The sequence below is a fragment of the Centroberyx affinis genome, unplaced genomic scaffold, assembly GCF_046629955.1.
Source record: "Centroberyx affinis isolate AG114_WGS23_722 - 3 ecotype Tasmania unplaced genomic scaffold, CSIRO-AGI_Caff_v1 ptg000616l_1, whole genome shotgun sequence".
In the NCBI taxonomy this organism is placed as follows: Eukaryota; Metazoa; Chordata; class Actinopteri; order Beryciformes; family Berycidae; genus Centroberyx; species Centroberyx affinis.
Genome location: NW_027279246.1, coordinates 38,466 through 59,009, shown reverse-complemented (window position 1 = coordinate 59,009; position 20,544 = coordinate 38,466). Strand labels below are relative to the sequence as shown.

At 39.7% G+C, this 20,544-nt stretch overlaps 1 protein-coding gene across 1 annotated transcript; it reads right to left on the bottom strand.

Annotated features, from left to right (window-relative positions):
- Positions 1 to 8,852: 8,852 nt before the first annotated feature.
- On the bottom strand, positions 8,853 to 11,594 carry LOC139643472 (interferon-induced protein 44-like). The gene is made up of 7 exons (XM_071518620.1): positions 11,565 to 11,594; positions 11,381 to 11,414; positions 10,866 to 11,064; positions 9,918 to 10,070; positions 9,580 to 9,751; positions 9,343 to 9,443; positions 8,853 to 9,176 (listed from the first exon to the last, which is right to left on the bottom strand). Exons 2-7 carry the CDS (start codon positions 11,389 to 11,391, stop codon positions 9,015 to 9,017), a joined length of 798 nt encoding a protein of 265 aa, XP_071374721.1. The 5' UTR covers positions 11,392 to 11,414; positions 11,565 to 11,594; the 3' UTR covers positions 8,853 to 9,014.
- Positions 11,595 to 20,544: the final 8,950 nt, after the last annotated feature.

Below are 20,544 nucleotides of genomic sequence, written 5' to 3'. Positions count from 1 at the left end.
TAAACCTTCCCCAAATTTTCCCGCGGTATACGGTATTACCGTCTGATTAAAAATCACATTGTAGGGCTTGGAGGGAGCCGCCAATTCCAAATGATGAATTTATGTAGTCGCTGCTATACCGTTTCCCGCCACAAGGTGGCTGCAGTGCACTTCAACTGTGATTTTCACACGACAAACATGTTATAGCGACTATCATTCATCTTCGAAGAATTGTCGAATAGTTCCCAGTGAATATTGAATAGTATTTTTGCTTGAAATGCCCATCCCAACCCGAAATGCTGCCAAATTGCAGCAGTTGCATTCTTTTTAGGGACCAACTCGCTTGCGCTCGCCATCTTTTTTTCTAATTCTCCCTTCTGAGGAGAAGCTGTCACATGACGCGCGATTATGATCGCTTCTACCTAGTTTGTCTTTTTTGACAGGTTATTTATTTGACAAATTACATTGTTTACAAAAAGTTCTGTCATCACTTTCATAGCATCTTCAACCACACAGACAGTGGTGCTGGATAAACACTCTTAAGGCGTTTATTATATATATGCGCACATTGGGCAGCAGAATTTTTTCTATGACGGTAATGAAACGGACACGTTGCTATTTTCAAATACCCCAGGATACCGTATTACCGTATTACCGCCCAACCCTACCCACTACAATCCAACAATTAAGCATAGCACCTGTAAATTATAGATAACAATAGCCTACTATTATTAATTTTATCAGCTGCATCAGGCCCATTCAAACTGGCTCCCCCAGATTTCCTTTATACATTTTCAAATATAAAATACTATTTATACTATGGCTTGGCTGAATACTTGATGGTTATTATTTACTGAGAAATGTGCATCCATATTGCCCAGTATGCCCAGCTAATCAACATTTTAAATTCAATATTTAATCAATAGTCAATGTCAATCCATTGCTTTCCACCTTGCATTAGTCCAGAGTTGTAACTAAACCTTGACTGAGAGACTAGATAATCATTGTCGTGTTTTAAAATGATGTGCGCCTATGAGGAGTGCCATCACGCCCATATACTGTCTGGACTGGTCCCCACAGAGGTTGCTGCTGGAAAGCGCGAGTTTCATTTTGTGCACGCGCATATGAACTCATGCTCATGCGCGATGCGGTTATCTTTTCCGAGCAGCAGTCTATAAACACCGTTGCCCGTTGCCGTTTATCAAACGGAATAAATAGTTGTATTTCACTCTCACTTTTGCCAGGCACAAAGTCACAGAACAGCCCTGGAAGTGGCTGGCAAGCAAGACACAGACAGACCAAGAGATGCACTGCCCAGCTAGGTTAGCAAGACAGCCAGACTAGAGAGAGGTGCACTGCAAGCAGCACATCAACTTAACGTTACTGTTATTTGCCGGGACATGATTACACTGTTACAGCAAGATAAGATCTGATTTTAAGGCTAAACCAACCTATTTTATTAGTGTGTGTGTGTGTGTGTGTGTGTGTGTGTGTGTGTGTGTGTGTGTGTGTGTGTGCTAGTCAGTTTAATTCAAAAGCAACAGATGAGGAATAAAACTGAAATTGTCTGAGAAACACAGTTCACAGTTTCACAACAATTCAGAGTTTAACAGAATGATATACTACCATGCAAATGAGTAGAAAGAATAGAGAATAGAAAACATCAGGCTATGCCGTCATCAATCTACAGGACCAAAAGACAGACAGCAGCATTCACCAGCTACCTACTCTAGCTTTCAGGGTGAGTGAGTGTAGGCAAGTCATTGGGGTTATCAAATGCTGTGAATACAGGAGGTGCAGCTCTCCTGACTGTTGCATCCTTAGATTCTGTCAGTATCATCTCCAGTCTTACCTTTGCATATTTACACTCCTCTGCAAGGTTAGATATAGGGAGTTCCAGAATTCCTTTCCCATACAAAGCTACACTATTAAAACAGATTAAGATTTCCTGACATATGAGCTGACCAGCCTCTATAACTTCTCCACCTTTGATAAGGGCATCTCATATCCCACTATCAAGGACCATATTAGCCGAGGCAATAGTCCAAATTGCAAACACCACAACTTTAGCTTTCCTGGTAACCTTAATCTCTCTATGTCCTCAATGCCTCCAACTAGCTGCAGCTTTATCTCCCTGTCACTCAGATTTGTATCATAGCCCAATTTATAGGTTATCATTGAATTTATTCAATTCTATACAAGGAGCTGCTGTTATGGTATGTCATATCATCCATGGGTACATATAGATTATATAACTACACTATCAACCATGATGCCTTTCCCCCTACCACCCACTTTGATGCCCTAATAATTACTTCCATTGCCATAGTGAAAGCTAAGGGGGAAATGGTACACCCTGCCATAATTCCTGTCTCAAGTGTTGTGAAACACATCTGAATATCTTGAAAATATTCTCCAACTACATTATTAATGCTACTTGGAACCCTAAAGAAATCGAAAGCCTCCCACAATATATTATGTGGTACAGAGCCAAATGTTATTAGCAAGGTCCAAAAATCAGACCCATTCAAATTTAACAAATTTATATGGATCTTTATAAAATGCAATCCTTCTTCTGTTTTTCCTTCAATTTTCTGCACTCCTTAAAACTGCTAAATGATTCCCTAATGTTGTCTGAAGGACACTGATGCCCTCTTTCTCACTATCACTCCATTGCCTCCTAAGCTGCCTTCTTTCTTGGATAAGTCTGTCAATCTCCTGCTGTTGCCTAGACTTAACTGGTTCTGAAACTACTGTCTTCCTTTTCTCAAAAATACCAAACCTTGCTATCCCGTAATCAATAATAATGTCACGGGGTCAGACCAGTTATCCTCTGATTCTAATTGATCTCTTTTTCCTTCCCTGTCCTGTAGTGTGTATGTAATGCGGGTATGTGAGTGCTTGTCTATGTGGTGTGTATCTAGGTCCTTCTGTGTTCATCTCCGCCCATCTAGAAGAAGCCACACCTCACCCTCAGTTACCAGCTGTTCTTGATTTCCCATTACATCTCAGGTGTATACAGTATATACCTGACTTTGAGCTTAGTTCTCTGCTGGATTTTCTAGTGTGATTTTGGACTAGCTGTCTCGTTAATTTTTTACTGTTTTTGTCAGTTTGTATTTTCTGCTATTCTGCCTGCCTTGATTTTTGGATTTGTATTTTGTCTCGTCCTGTTGGCTTGGATTCCTGGGCCCTCATTTATCAAGAGTGCGTAAGTACAAATATGTGTGTAAACCATGCGTACGACCATTCCCAGCAAGCAATTTTGCGTTTAAGACGTCTAAAAGCCGTCTATAGGTAGACCTGACGTCTAGGCTAAAACTCGGCTACATTTGGGCTGTCAGTGAAAGTTTAGTAGACGTCTAACCATAGCCCAGGTATAGCCTAGCCATCAATTAGACCGCTATTAAACGACTATATATATACGTCTCATAGACAAAATAGCAAGCCAATCTCGCGTTTAAAAAACGTCTAATAGGCGTCTATACATAGACCTGACGTCTAGGCTAAAACATGGTTAAATATGGGCTGTCAGTGAAAGTTTAGTAGACGTCCAACCATAGCCCAAGTATATAGCCATCAAGTAGACGGCTATTGAACAACTACATATATAAGTCTAATAGACAACAAAATAATGGCTAAAGGATTATTTTTACTCAAATATAACATGTTCTGATAATAAATGTCAATCCATCCAACAAACAAGATAAATATATAAAGCATTTATTACAAAAATTACATACAGGAACATTTTAAACAACTTAACATATTAAAACATGACAAATATATAAGTAATTCATTACAAAAACTACAATCATGGAACATTTTAAACAACAACACAACTGCTAGGCAGGCTAACACTAACAGGCACGTTTTGAACGGCCACTGCACTAGTTTTAGGAAATACACAAACAGATGCAACTTGAACACACATCGTCTGCTGCTGTGAAATGTGCATGAATATTGTGCCAGCACATGTGCTTTCTAGGTAGCATGTTAAGCTAACCACACTATGGCTTACTCACTGCTAACTGCTAAAAATGGCACGGTTCCTGCACATGATAACAAATAATGTAGATACATCATGAACACATGACAAGACGAAAACACAGCGACTTACAAGATAAACCAAATAAGCCGTAAACGTGGCGTGAACTGCTCAGTTCTGCTCTGCCTCTGACTGCTTCTTCAACCGGGCGGAGCATTACGCCTCCTAACTGTCAAGTCTCGCGTTGTCAGTCGTCATGTCTCTCAAGCAGTGCAGCTGCCCTCTAGCGGTCGAGAATCGTAATTGCATTTTGAATTTACTTGTAAAATGAAAGAAAGTCAAATACGGAGAATGGTGTATATGAATGTGTAACAGCAAAAAATAATGCTAATTCAAAGGTTAATACTAACTTCGCCGGATGGGCTTAAGCAGGCTATATAGCCGGTCCAATTCAGAGCTAAATCATGGCTACACATAGACCATTTCAATGAAATGATACTAATCTCAGTTTGTTTTCATAGTTGACTTGCTAACATGATCTGATGCCATGCACCTCACAAGTTGAGTGGGCGAAAACTACCAATTTTAACACTATTTTGGCTAGAAGTGGGATACACATAGCCCCTGATCAGGGCTACAGCCAAGCCGTTGAAATGACGGCAATTGATAGCCTGGATTTCGCCGGATGGGCTTAAGCAGGCTATATAGCCGGTCCAATTCAGAGATAAATCGTGGCTACACATAGACCATGTCAATGAAATGAAACTAAACACCTTGTATTTATTATTGACATTGCAAACATGATGAGATATTATCAATCTCACAAGCTGCCTAGGCAAAAACTACAATTAAAAAGTTTTGGCTAGAAGTGAGCTACAAATGGACTACAAATAGCCGGCCAATTGGGAGCTAAATCGTGGCTACGCATAGACCATGTCAAAGAAATGAAACTAAACACCTTGTAATCACTGCTGACTTTGCTTACGTGGTGGAATATCATACATCTCACAAGCTGCGTTGGCAAAAACTAAATCTAACCAATTTCAAGATCATTTTGGCTAGAAGTGGGTTGCACATAGCCGGACTAAATCGGGGCTTTATCTAGCCGAGACGTTGAAATGACGTATATTGCTTGCTGGGAGAACAACAGTGTGATGAGGCGAACAGAGCTCCCGCACATGTCTACCATAGTCTATGTCTAGTTTAATACGTCCATGCTGTCTACACGGGACAGTTTACCTTTCAAGGTAGCTGGATTCGCGAGATCACGATCACGCGAGAATCCATCTTGCCAGGCTTCAAGTTATGCGTTTGTGGCCGAACCGCAGTGGTGCGGACCAATCAGCGTCCTATGAGGGCATCTACGGGCGTGGTTTAGGTGTGGAGCGAGAAGCGACTGTTCATTCACAACAATGCCGTTGATAAACTGAATATTGCACTTCTGTATTTCCATGGGATATCCAAACATGAATATCGACAGCTACTCATCAGAAACACTTTTTTCAGACAAAGCATGCCAAGCAGCCGCTTCAGAGAAATCCAGTGAGTGTGTGTTGTCTGGGTCGGAGGAATAGAGGAGAGAAAATGAGTGAGTAAAGCACGTACCCAAACGGATTTAATGGACAGAGCTCATTATAAATGTATAAATATTTGACATTTAACGAATGTTCTCCATATTGGTTATTTCCTGATATTTAATACTATATAACACTGTAAGATAGGCTATAGTAAACGTGAGATAAGTGTGTGCATAATAGCGTATTCCAGGAATTCCATACAGTAAATTCACAACAATTTAACAATTCTGTCATGTTTTTTTTTAAATACCTTATAGTTTGGTACTTTTTATCATGTAATTGCACGGTTCTTTTTGCCATTTGCTTACTCAAGTGCGTTTGGAGAGGTGCCTATACTATTTTAGATGATAAAATATTGCCTGCGCCTCCGTTTCCCCCTGTATATATTGTATTTTAGAAATAAATACACAGACACTGATTTCGTTGTGTTGCTTTTATTGCAAAGATGAATTTTTGAAGCATTTTCCCCCTTATTTTAGGCTACATTAGGTCCTTTGATCAGCTGATGCGGTCTCTTGGCGTCTTTGAGTCACCTTATTCCTTTTGGTTTCAATAATAAGTATTCATCATGGACTGATGAGTAATCATAAACATTCCAATGACAATTTTCTGTCTATTTTAACTTTTATTTAGGCTACAAAAGCTAACTGGGCTATATAAAAAAAAAACGTGTATAGCGATTCCTTAAATAACAGAAATAATCACTTGTATGAATATTTGGCTATGCAGCTAGATCTATGTGAGAGCATTGTTGCTGCGTCGAGAAGCGATGAAGGCTGCTGCTGATAAAGGCAAGCGATCTGGGAAGGACGGCAGATTTACTTGTTCCAGGATCTCCCGGTGGAGCTGCAACATCAACGCAACATAATAAAAGACTTGCGGATGAGGCTGTGTACAGCAAAACTTCGATATGGTGTTCTGTATCCTGCAAAACTTATCGTGATTATAGGTGAAGAGAGCCTTACATTTGAAGACCACAAGGAAGCTGTTAAGGGACTAAAAGAGAAACGTCCTGATTTATTCAGTGACTGTTCAGTGACGTGAAATCTCCTGTCATATGTCAAAGGAGACTAAGTAGACCTAGGTCCTATAGCAATCTGGTTGCCTGAGTATGTATGATTTTGTTGATTTGGAAATGAATAGAAATTAGTTTGAAGTCTGATTATAGGCTACTTTATATTTGGCTAAGATTGATTTACAGTATTTTGTAGCCTAAAAAATATTGTTTGAAGCTATGAATAAGATTATCTGTAAGATAGTCTTATTGTCTTGCAATTATGAACTGGCCCTTTTCTTCACAGATGGAGATGGACACCTATCTATGTCAATGTGTGTTTTTTTGGTTACATTGGCCTTAGGCTATGTTCTCTTTGTTTTGGTGTGTGCATGTATTCTTTTTTTTTTCAGAAAGCAACTCTCAATCATCTTCTGTCATCTCTTTTAACTCTAATTTAGCTATGGGTAGGCCTGCCATAGCATTTATGTTGTGTCTGTATGGTTCCTGGTAGTGTTAATATGATTACTTGGAATGTGAATGGGATACAGAATAAGTTGAAGAGTTGTATCAAAATCTTGACACATTTGAATTCTCTAGTGTGACATTGCTATGCAACAAGAAACCCACCTGAATTAACGTGAATCTCAAAAACCGAGAACCATGCGCACAGCCATTATATCACTTATACAAAAACCAGGAAAAGATCTCATGGAAATAAGCAATTGGCGTCCACTAAGTATTCTCAACAATGATAATAAGATATTTGCAAAAATCCTGCTTTATGTTTAACTAAGGTTATACCATCTTTGATTAATTTACCAGGTTGGTTTCGTCCAGGGATGCTTATCTTCAAGTAACTTGAGAAGATTATATCATATTATTCACAAAGCTAGCTCTTTCCACTGTCCAGCAATAGCAGTATCGCTGGATGCGGAAAAAGCGCTTGATAGGATTGAGTGGCCCTTTCTCTTTTATGTCCTATCCAAATATGGCTTTGGTCCCAATATCTTAAAGTGGTCAAATCTTTGTACAATGGCTCTATGTCCTCTGTAAAAACTAATGGTATGATATCTGACCCTTTTTGTCTCTCTCTTTCCACATGTCAAGGTGTCCCGTTTTCCCAATACTCTTTATGTTGGTCCTTGAGCCTCTTGCAAGTGCCATTCGTGCCAAGCAAAGTATAACTGGAATTGAAATTGAACTGAATTCAAGATTAGTCTAGGCTGATGAAATTTTACTCATTGTGTAAATGTTCCAAATCTATACCAGATACACTTAGTGTTATTAGCTCATTCAGTTAAGTTCTCAGGTTACAAAATAAACTGGAGCAAGTGTGAAGTAATACCACTGAATTGCAATACATTTTACGCAGATCTTGGTAATGCACCGTTTGTATGGAAGCCTAAAGGAATGAAATATTTAGGTATTATATTTAGGCCTAAGGCCCCAATCTCCAAAATCTATGAACTAAACGCTCCATGGTCACTGAGGACTAAAAGAGATGACTTTACGAGATGGACATTGCTCCCTACGTCCTTGTGGGGCGTTCCTCCCTAGGTTGTCATTCATTATGTCAGCCTTACCCTTTCAATTTCCTCCTGGTTGGCTCAAGTTAAAAACCTTGTTTTCTTCCATTTTATGGAGCAATAAGAAGCCGAGAATAAGCATCAAGAAATTTTATATGTCCAGATATAAGGCTGGCTTTGGTGTACCTGATGTCTATCAATATTATCTTTCATGTAATGCTAGATATCCCATCACATGGGGATATAAGACAGAAATACTGATAGTATTGTTGGGAATGGCTGGAGTAATGATAGCTAATCTAAACAATGGCATTTCTTTGGAGTCTATGTGGTATTATCCAAAACCCCCTGCAAATCTTGATAACCCAATTATTAATTTCTGTTGTAGAATTGCAAAGATGGTACATAAAAAGTTGGGAATATTAGTTGTCAGCTCTCTCCCCTCGTGCCCTTTTTGGCACAATCCTCTGTTTATTAGAAAATGTATTATGGCAGCGATCTAAGATTCATTTTTTAGGTGATGTAATTAGGGATGGTAAACTATTACCATATAGCAGCATAAAATACATATATAATCTAAATGCCCCTTCCTTCTTGCCTTACCAGCAATCACAATCTATCCTAAAGTCTAAAATCTATAAAGGTATGCCTATTGCATCAGACAAAGAAATGGATGTAAAATTACAGGAAGTTACTGTTGGGAGAGGTGCAGTTTCTAACCTTTATAAGGTACTTATTATGTACAATGTCCACTACATAGCCTATATACTAAATAGAGAAAATATTGCTGAATCTCTCAAAAGGATATTTTACTGAAAGCTCTATATAACAGCATTTTATTATGCAATTGAGCTGTTGACATTTTTTCATGCTGCAGTCAAGAAAGATTCACTGTGTACATATTGCCATACACTAAATGTTTGAAACTCAAATGACCATGAATAGGTTTACATAGTGTTGAGGAAGTCTTCTCCAAAGTCAATCATCTGTCTCAGTGCACACAGTGTCAGTGAGTCAATGTCGTCATCTAAGCAGATTTCTGAGCTGTAGTTCTTCACAGGAAAGATGCAGTTCATTGGGATACCCAGCTTTGTACTGAATTCCTCCATCTAAGTTGAAAGAAACAACATTTCAGTTGACAACTTAATGCAAGGTGTTGACCTCAGCAGGTTTCTTTCCTCAAATACTGAGATCTTTTGACTGTAAATATCAATTATATTATTATTATTATATTATATTATACAATATATCACAAAACCACCTTCAGAGACTCACCTTTGTCTTCAGGAGCTTACTGTGATAGACATTTTTTATACTTTTATTGACCTCAGGACAGGCTTTATCAATTTTGGTGAGAATAGCCAGTTGGGGAATCCCTGCAGATACAGAACAGAAACCTACTCAGTCCTTTAAGCATAATGTTTTTCAGACAATTTGGTAACATTCACAGAATCCAATGTGGCACCAAGACTGCACACACAAAGCAATAAACACTCTGATGTTTGCTCTTACCCATGTCACTGGCTGCTAGTCTGATGTCCCTCATCTTCTGTATGACTTCATTACTCAGTAGAGTTATTATGTCAGCAGGTATGACACACACCAGAGCATGAACTTTGTCATCCACAGTGGGGCAACTGTTGTAGCCTTGGTCTTCGTCTGACAGTGTAGATACAGGATTGAACTGGAAAAGAATGCAAACTCCAGTAAAATAATGCTACTTGCATGTAAACAGAGTTTTTCTTATGTATTTTTATGTGAACAAAAAAAAATCATGCAGGACAGATCACAGAACTGGATCATTTGACTGAATGATGTCAAACAGAGTTGAAAGAATGCAGTACTTTTACCTTGTAATTGTCTTTCACATGTCCCTTCATGGCCAGTTTGATGTCTTCTGGGCGGACTCCTTTGTTAGTGTCTTTCTCAAGACCCATGATGTCATTGAAGATGAAAGGGTAAAAGGTTCTGGGGTTTCCTTTTTGGATTTTGTAGGTTGTGTACTATAAAACACATATGGAGAAAAGTGTTGTTTTTATCACAATGCTGCCATCTATTGACTGGTGGCCTTACACAGTTTGTAATTTGCTCAATGATACTAGTTGCATCAGTGCTACGAGCTGATTCAGTGTACTGTAATTATCTTTGGTGGTGCACAATGCATGGTAGTCAGCTATCACAGATGGTTTCGCCAAATTCGAGTCTTCTAGTGATCATGCAAAGACGAGCCCCGATAAAATCAAACATGTTTGATCTAATTGTAACGTTGCAGATTGGGATCATAGGAGAGAGATTTAAGTCTTTCACTTCCACACACATAACAATTACAGGTGCGACTAAACAATGCGACTACCCTGGACTACCGCCGACTTTACCCGATCTCAAATCGTTGTCAAATCAGGCTTCAAAAACGTGTAATGTGTCCCAGCCTTTAGTCACACAATTACACAGATGCCCCATTAGTGTGGGCTTTAAGTATGGCTACTACCAAACTTATTTGCAAACACATTATTACAAAAGCTTATGCTAATGTGCAAAAATGCTACCAGGCTAACGCTAGCACAAGGCTACCTGAATACTTTTTACAATTAGGCCCCCATTGCAATATGTATGTCAAATTGTACATGTTTGATTGTATGATGATGTATGTATGCATGATTGCATGTATGATGTGAAGTATGCTGTGTACTTCACATCTTCATTCATCATCATACTTCACATGGATCATGAGTCCCAAGACAAATTTCTCCATGAGAACAAAGTAGGCCTACATCTTATTTTATTTAATCATATCTTACTTTTTTGGTGAAACTGTCACCAGATGTTGAATCTGCCAAAGCTGCATTTGTCATTCTGCCTTGCATGATATTATTGACAGAGTTGATGAAACTGGACTTGCCAGCCCCAACTGGCCCATGAAGCAGGATTCTGAGATGTTGGGCCTCTTCGTTGTGAGGTTGGTAATCCTTCACATACTTCAGGTGTCCCTCTTTCTCACTGCTCAGTAAAGAAAAGACTTAGATTAGAGCTTAGACTTAAAATATGTTTACTTTCAATTTTACAAATGGTGCATATTTTATGGTTGGTTCTCAGTTGTCCCAGACAACAACTGTTTAGTTAACCAGGATATTATTGAGACAGTAAAAATGTATTTATTGTAGCCTTTTTAATCTACAACAAACAATAAATAAAGCCAACAAGGCAATAAACAACAATTTATCTTGTGCAGATTCAGTTTTGTGTTAAGAAACAGAAATACACATTAAGGGCACAGTGGCACCACACAGACTTTGTTAAATTTACACTTACTCACCCCCATTGCATTTTCCTCCATGGTTGTTTAAAAGCTGATAAGTAAATTTCACATGTTAAGACAAGCAATGTTTAGGTAAAGAAATAACTTTGTCAACATCATGCAAGCATTTGTTGTTTTCTGTCAATGATAATCATAATTGAATTTTGAACAATGTTCTACCAAGTGTTTTTGCATATCTTACTAGGAGAAGGTGGCGGGGTTGGAGGTCGGTAAGGTTCTAGAAAGTAAGATAGTTAGAGAATATTTAAACGTGTAATCCTTGGAATCATTTCACAGACTGTTTTGAACAACAGCGTCACAGTGTTTTCTCCCAACGATCTCTTGACAGGCAACTATGTGCAATATAGTATCAAGCAATATTTCAAAGCACAAGATCAACACCATGCAAGCATTTGTCATTTTCTGTTAATAAAAACATAATCATTATTGAATTTTGAACAATGTCCTACAAAATGTTTTTGCATATCTTACTAGGTCGGGGTCTGTGGGCAGGTTTGGAACCTCGTCCTCCCATTGCTATAAAGTAAGAAAATTATTGAATGTGTAAATGTGAAATACTTTGGACCAATACTTGAACAGTTTATTCATTGCCTAAAACCAAGTACTGTATATGTGCATAACTTTGAGACTGAATACCTTGATAGAAAAGAGATGATATCTTTTATATCATTGTAGGCTCATAAAAGTCCACAATGGATTGTTTCAACTTGCAATTAAATTTACTCAGTATGCTGCAACAATATTTGTGTTTGTTTATGTTTGTTTAGCCCAAGCTTATGATACCAAACTAAAACTAAAATGAAGTTTTTAGTTTAATATTTAGTGGTGTAGCACCCAATAATGTAATAATTTCCTGAAAATGTAATAACGCCTGAAAATGTAATAAAATTTGCACTTAACTTGATTGAAAATGTAATAAAACCCAATAATGTAATAACTTGACCAATAATGTAATAAAATGTCCTCACTGATATTGTAATAACATTTTACCGATAATGTAATACCTTTCAATATAATGAAACCCAATAATGTAATAACTTGACCAATAATGTAATAAAATGTCCTGACTGATATTGTAATAACATTTTTACCGATAATGTAATACCTTTCAGGTGGGTCTTTTTTTTTTTCAAAACTGATGATGTTCATTTTCAGTCCAGAGTTCTACACTGTAAAAACTCATAGTGCAATTTAGTGAAATCAACTCATCTTTATCCATTAACACAATGTATATAGATGTGTTTGTCAATTTCAACTTAAAAGTGCTAGTTATGAGCTTCATGACTTAAAATCATGAGTTCACATCTTGTGACTTAAAATTGTGAGTTGAAAGAACAGAAAAAAAAACAGAATTTATCCAAGCACACCATGCAAACCTATCTGACATTCAGGTACTAGCCCTGACCGAAACCTGGATCCGTCCAGAGAACACAGCCACACCAGCTGCGCTTTCAGCTGACTCCACTTTCTCCCACACACCCCGTTCCGTTGGGCGTGGAGGTGGCACAGGTGCCCTTATTTCCAAAGACTGGAAATTCACTAAGCTTTCTCCTCTAAGCAATAACTCATCCTTTGAATACCATGCAATCATGGTTACCGCTCCTGTCAAACTATTTGTGGTTATCATATATCGCCCACCAGGGCTACTGGGGAACTTTGTTGTTGAACTGGACATGCTACTCTCAGCCATTCCTGAAGATGGCACCCCACTGATTGTCATGGGGGACATGAATATCTATCTTGACAAACCCCAAGCAGCTGACTTCCTTTCACTAACTGTCCTCATTTGACCTCAAACTGGTCTCCACCGCTCCCACACACAAAGCGGGCAATACTCTTGATCTGATTGTGACTCGAAACTGTTCCACGGCAAATCTGACTGTCACCCCCTTACATCTGTCAGACCACTTCTTTGTCCAATTCATGGTTTCCTTGCCGGAACATCCTCACGTTCCGCCACAAATGGTCTCCTTCAGACGGAACCTCCGGTCCCTCACACCGGCTCGGCTCTCCGATGAGGTCTCGGCTACCATGCCCCCTCATAAAGAGTTCTCCTCACTCCATGTCAATGAGGCTACAGACACACTCTGCTCCTCACTAGCCGTCTCTCTAGACAATCTCTGCCCACTCTCATCCAAACCTGCTCGTAAAACCCCCACTAGCCCATGGCTCACTGGTGTCATCAGAGAGCAACGGGCGGGACTCAGAGCAGCTGAGAGAAAATGGCGCAAATCCAGTGATCCCACTGACCTCACTGACTATCAAACTCTCTTATCGGCATTCTCCTCCCATCTAAAAAGTGCCAAGACCACTTACTATCAGGAGAAAATCATCAGCGCCAAGGACGCTCGGAAATTATTTTCAGCTTTTAATTCACTCCTCAAACCTCCACCACCTCCACCCTCAAGCTTGCTCACGGCTGACCTCTTTGCATCCTTCTTTACTGATAAGGTTTCTACCATCAGTAATCAGTTCTCTAAGCCTGACCAACTCAGTATGCTGCCACCAGCTAACAGGACCTCACTCCTGTCCTTTTCCCATCTCACTGAGGAGCAAGTCTCCAAACTTCTGCTTGACTCTCGTCCCACTACCTGTCCGTTGGAACCCATACCCTCCAACCTCCTGCAGGCCATCTCGCCCACACTTATCCCTGCAGTCACGCACATCATCAACTCCTTACTTACAACGGGTGTGTTCCCCACTGCTTTTAAGCAAGCGCGGGTTAGCCCGCTGCTAAAGAAACCTACACTCAGCCCATCTCAGGTTGATAATTACAGGCCGGTTTCACTACTCACCTTCCTTTCCAAAACACTTGAGTGTGCGGTCTTTAATCAAGTCTCTGAATTCCTTTCTGAGAACAACCTGTATGATCCTAACCAGTCTGGCTTCAAACGTGGACACTCTACAGAGACTGCGCTCTTGTCTGTAGTGGAAACACTGCGATCAGCTAGAGCTGCCGGTCAGTCCTCTGTCCTACTGCTACTTGACCTATCGGCCGCCTTTGACACGGTTAACCACCAAATCCTCCTCTCCACACTCGCTGAGCTTGGCTTCTCAGGATCTGCTCTCTGCTGGTTTGAGTCCTACCTCTCAGGGAGATCCTTTAGAGTGTCTTGGAGAGGGGAAGTGTCTAAATCCCACTGCTTGTCCACAGGGGTACCTCAAGGGTCAGTGTTTGGATCCCTTCTCTTTTCAATATACACCACCTCACTGGGTGCAGTGATCCGCTCACATGGCTTCTCATACCATTCATATGCTGACGATACCCAGCTCCTCCTATTGTTTCCGCCAGACGACCCCACAGTCTCGGCATGCCTCGCCGATATCTCGGCTTGGATGAAGGAACGCCACCTTCAGCTTAACTTGTCAAAGACTGAGCTCCTTGTCATCCCAGCCATTCCCTCTGTACAACAACAGATCAGTATCCAGCTCGAATCAACTCAGCTCATGCCCACAAAGTCTGCCAGAAACCTGGGTGTCATGATTGATGACCAACTAACCTTCAAGGAGCATGTGGCTTCTGTTGCTCGGTCATGCCGATTTGCTCTGTACAATATCAGGAAGAGCATGCAGCACAACTCCTGGTACAGGCTCTTGTAATATCACGTCTTGACTACTGCAACTCCTTACTGGCAGGGCTCCCGGCATGTACGTTCAAACCTCTGCAGATGATCCAGAACGCGGCGGCGCGTCTGGTCTTCAACCAGCCCAAAAGAGCACATGTCACTCCGCTGTTCATATCCCTCCACTGGCTCCCAGTTGCTGCCCGCATCAAGTTCAAGTCCTTGATGCTCGCCTACAAAACAATAACCAAAATGGCTCCGACCTACCTGAACTCCCTCATTCAGGTCTATGCTCCCTCCCGCTCACTACGCTCTGCCAAGGAGCGGCGCCTGATGCTGCCACCACAGCAAGGCCCTAAATCTCTAGCCAGACTCTTCTCTTCTGTGGTTCCCCGGTGGTGGAACGAGTTACCAAACTCCATTCGATCCGCAGAGTCCCTCTCAATATTTAAGAAAAGGCTGAAGACCCAGCTCTTTAGCGAATACCTTCTCACCTAATGGCCCGGGTAACCAAAAAAAAAAAAAAAAAAAATGTTGATTCTATGCACTCTATGCATTGCCTCATAGCACTGCCTTGTAGCACTGCCTTGTAGCACCTATGTCCTGTTGGACCAGGACTTAGCTTTATAGCACTGCCTCGTAGCACCTATGTCCTGTTGGACCAGAACTTAGCTTTCTAGCACTTACTCTCGTTGTTCTCTCCTAACTAGAACCTTGCTTGTGTTGTATGAAAATCTCACGTGTAAGTCGCTTTGGATAAAAGCGTCTGCCAAATGTGAAATTGTAAATTGTAAATTGTAACACTTTATAAAGCATTCACTAAACTCAACACTGTTAGTTTATTAGCAGACTTCCTTCCCAGTATGCATTGCATTTGGTTTAACTCTCCAGAAACTCTTCCTTCTTCTGGTTTGAATGAAGTTACAGGACAGAGACTTGTTATGCATGTATGTTTGGTGAATCATAGGTCAATTTCTGATAAAAAGAAAATACAAAACCATGATAAAATCTACTATCTATCTTATCTAATTTATGTATCTGGGAATTCACAATCAAGAAAGTTTCTCTCTGATGCACATGGCAAGTACAATCCACTACAAGTAAGTGTATTGCAGCTGCATACTATATGCTGAGCTGTGTATTAATCATGTGATACAAGAGGAACTTAAACCTAGCAAACCTTGTGAAAAAATAAATAACACTGGATTTCAGTTCATCAGTTAATGCATTCAACTTGGAAATCAGAATCAGAATCAGAATCAGAATCAGAATCAGAATAAGTTTATTGCCAAGTAAGTTTTCACAGTACAAGGAATTTGCTTTGGCATGGAGGTGCATACAATAAACATAAAAATAATAAAATAAAATAAAAATAATAATAATACAATTAAAAATATAATAAAAAATATAATAAGAAATAAAAATATGTACAAATATATATGTGCAATATAACAATATAACTGTAACTGTTTTGGTTTTTTTTCCAAGTGAATGAAATGTACAGTTTGTACAGGTATGTGCAAAATTTTTTCCAAGAATGTGCAAAGGTATGGGGGGGGGGATAAGGGACTGTGTCAGTGGGGGTCCCGGGCCTTGTTGATGAGGCCAGCTGCAGACGGGAAGAAACTGTTCTTGTGGCGTGAGGTTTTGGTCCTGATGGACCGCAGCCTCCTACCAGAGGGGAGTGTTTCAAATAGTTTGTGTCCAGGGTGAGAGGGGTCGGCCACAATCTTTCCTGCTCGCCTCAGGGTCCTGGAGGCGTACAGGTCCTGGAGGGAAGGCAGATTGCAGCCAATCACCTTCTCAGCAGAGCGAATGATACGCTGCAGTCTGCCCTTGTCCTTGGCAGTGGCAGCAGTGTACCAGATGGTGATGGAGGAGGTGAGGATGGACTCAATGATGGAGGTGTAGAAGTGCACCATCATCGTCTTCGGCAGGTTGAACTTCCTCAGCTGCCGCAGGAAGTACATCCTCTGCTGCGCTTTTTTGGTGAGGGAGCTGATGTTCAGCTCCCACTTGAGGTCCTGGGTGATGATGGAGCCCAGGAAGCGGAAGGACTCCACAGTGTCGACTGGGGAGTCTCTCAGGGTGATGGGGGTGAGTGGGGCTGGGTTCTTCCTGTAGTCCACAACCATCTCCACTGTCTTCACAGCGTTGAGCTCCAGGTTGTTCAGTGCGCACCAGGACACCAGGCGGTCGATCTCCTCCCTGTAGGCTGACTCATCCCCACCAGAGATGAGCCCAATGAGGGTGGTGTCGTCCGCGAACTTCAGGAGCTTGACAGACTGGTCAGCATGACTAGACATTTGTTGATTGAACTTATTGTTTTAAGTTCACTCAGTTAGCTTTTCTACATTAGAACAACTAACTAATGATCTTTGACCTAACTATTCAGTACTACTTCAGTCAACTCACAATTTTAAGGCAGCACAGACACTAACTTTTTTAAGTTGAAACAATAAGGTTTCTTTACAGTGTACATTTTGTGTTTTAAGAATTTAAGAATGTTATATACAGTACTGTGCAAAAGTCTTAGGCATATGTCAAAGATATCCATAAAGCGAAGATGCTTTCAAAACTAATGAAATGAAAAGTTTCTGAATGTCAACAATTTACAGTAAACAGCAGTCTAGTAACACACTAATGCAGAAAACAAATAAACATCTAAGACTTCTAAGAAATGTATATAAAAAATCTAGGGTGCCTAAGACTTTTGCACAGTACTGTACATTGGATTTGAAATGAAAGAATGACTATTAGGTTAAAGTGCAGACTTTGAGCTCCATACAGCCATATGCACATGGGCAGAAACTCAGGGACATGCAACTACATCTTGGTCTTATTGAGTGGGTGATGGACTTCCTCCTTGGGAGACCATTCCAGGTCAGATAAGCTTCTGAGCAGCACTGGGGACCCCAGGTAACTGTTCCCTAACCCCCCCCCCCCCCCCCCCCCCCCTTTAAAACTAGAAAATCCGTGATTGGATCCCCCCATCATAATCCGTGGGGGTGCAATTGAGTAAAAGTCAAAAAGTTTCTACTTTTTACAAATCTTCTGATGGTGTCTAATCTAAGATCCACTCTGGTCTAATGGACGATCCTTGCACAACGACCAATCAGCATGGGTATGGGCGGGTTCATTTCCTATTGATAGGGATTTTAGTTTAATGCATCTTTGCCTGATAACAACGTACCACTTGCTATCTGTTGTAAATTTCAAACTCTGCATAAAGCCTAGAGTTTACATTTCCAATCATGAAATATAAAAATAAACATAAAAATTGTATTACAATATCAGTCAGGACATTTTATTACATTATTGGTCAAGTTATTACATTATTGGGTTTTGTTATATTGAAAGGTATTACATTATCGGTAAAATGTTATTACAATATCAGTCAAGACATTTTATTACATTATTGGTCAAGTTATTACATTATTGGGTTTTATTACATTTTCGACATTTTTCTTAAGTGCAAATGTTATTACATTTTCAGGCGTTATTCCATTTTCAGGAAATTATTACATTATTGGGTGCTACAGGAGTCTGGGTGTAAAAACTGAAATAGCAAAAACAATATAACTAAAGTGTGTTCAAGTTGAAAGGAAAATACAAGTATAATCTTCAAAGCTAACTAAAACTCACTAAATAAAATTAAATAAAAGTCAACACTATTTTGTCACTTTAAATATTTTGATCAAAAGAAAAAAAATATGGACGGAAGACACAAAAACTGAATATGGTCCACCTATATGAATTGTGTGATTGCTGAGTCAGCAATCACACAGGGGGGCCTGTATCCATAGCAACTAGTGACTCAGTCTCTGGGCAGAAATTCTCACATCTGCTCGTGATTGGCTAGGTCAATTTACAATTACAATTTACAATTTCACATTTGGCAGACGCTTTTATCCAAAGCGACTTACACATGAAGTATGTAAGCTAGGTCGACAGTTAATACTGTTTAATACTGTTTAATACTGTTTAATACTGTCATACTGTTTGTGTTTGTGTGTGTGCGAGGGATGGAGATGCGCACCAAGCAGCAGACACACTCAAAATTTCCTGAAATTTTCTAGTTATTTTTCTTATTCCGTACATTTTTTGGCACTTTTCAACTCCCCGATACTTTCACCTAGAGACTCCGTTCAAACTTTAAAATGTTCAGCTTCATTAGGAATCGATTGCTATTACTTTTCTCAGTGATCTGACTTTTACTTTTTAAGATATTCTACTTTTTTTTATAATGGAAGTCTATGGGCGGAATGTTCAAACCATGCCCTCTTTGAACTCTAACTACTCCTTCATACTTTAAGCTAGAAACTCCATTCAAACTTTACACGGGTCACAACTTTTAGTACTTTATCACTTTAATTCAGCTTTTTGATATCTGTTGTACTTTTTGAGTAATTGCAGTTTATGTTTTATACTTTTTTCAACTTTTATAATGGCAGCCTATGGAGCAGGCTAGAGTGCGTTATGACATCACACACTCTAGCAGACTCTACAGACTGTAGAGGCTGTGATTTTCACTAAATATTCAATTTTCTTAAACTATCATGACTCCCACAACTTTCACACTATATCCACATATTAGATATCAAACTGTTCAGCTACTTCTTGTGCCACTCACAATGTCAATATCTAACTCATAGCTTTTATACTTTTTGAGTTAGAGACGTTTGTTCAACACTCGTGCAAAACTGTGTTTTACAGTACTTTTCTCTTCTTTGAACAGCTTTGTCTTCTACACATATTTAAACTGTCACTATTCCCACAATCTTCACTCTACAGACATATATTATATATCAAATTGTTCACATACGTCTTCTGTCACTCACAATGTAAATATCTAAGTGATAGCACTTGTAGTTTTTGAGTTAGGGACATTTGTTCAACACTACTTCCTTACAGTAATTTTAACTACTTTAAACAGCTTTTTCTTTTTATACTTGTAGTATTCAAACTGTAGTACTTCCCACAATTTTCACTCTACATACTTATATATCAAACTCTTCACATACTTCTTATCTTTCTCACATTGTAAATATCTAAGCGATGGGATTTGTAGTTTTTGAGATATGGATGTTTGTTCGACACCAGTGCTTTTCCATGTGTGCCTTTTTTGAACAGATTTTTTCCTTTAACCTTCAATCACTTCCACAACTTTAATATTACATATATATATTACACATCAAAATGTTCACCTGCTTGTTCTGTCTCTAAAAATGTAAATAACTAAGTGATAGCATTTGTAGTTTTTGAGTTATGAACGTTTGTTTCAGAGGTTGCCAGTCTCCACACTAATATACAGTGTGTGTGTGTTTAGACCTGCACCTGCTCACTGGCAGGAACCAGGGAGAGAGGCAGAGAGGGAGACACACACACACACACACACACACACACACACACACACACACACACACACACACACACACACACACACACACACACACGTGTACTTACCACTACGTCTACAGTGACTGATGCTACTTCCATTACAACTACTGCTGCTACTACTACTGCTACGACTTATAATACTACTACTAATAATATGGCTACTACTACTACTGCTAGCTAGCTTTTTAATAGACTTTC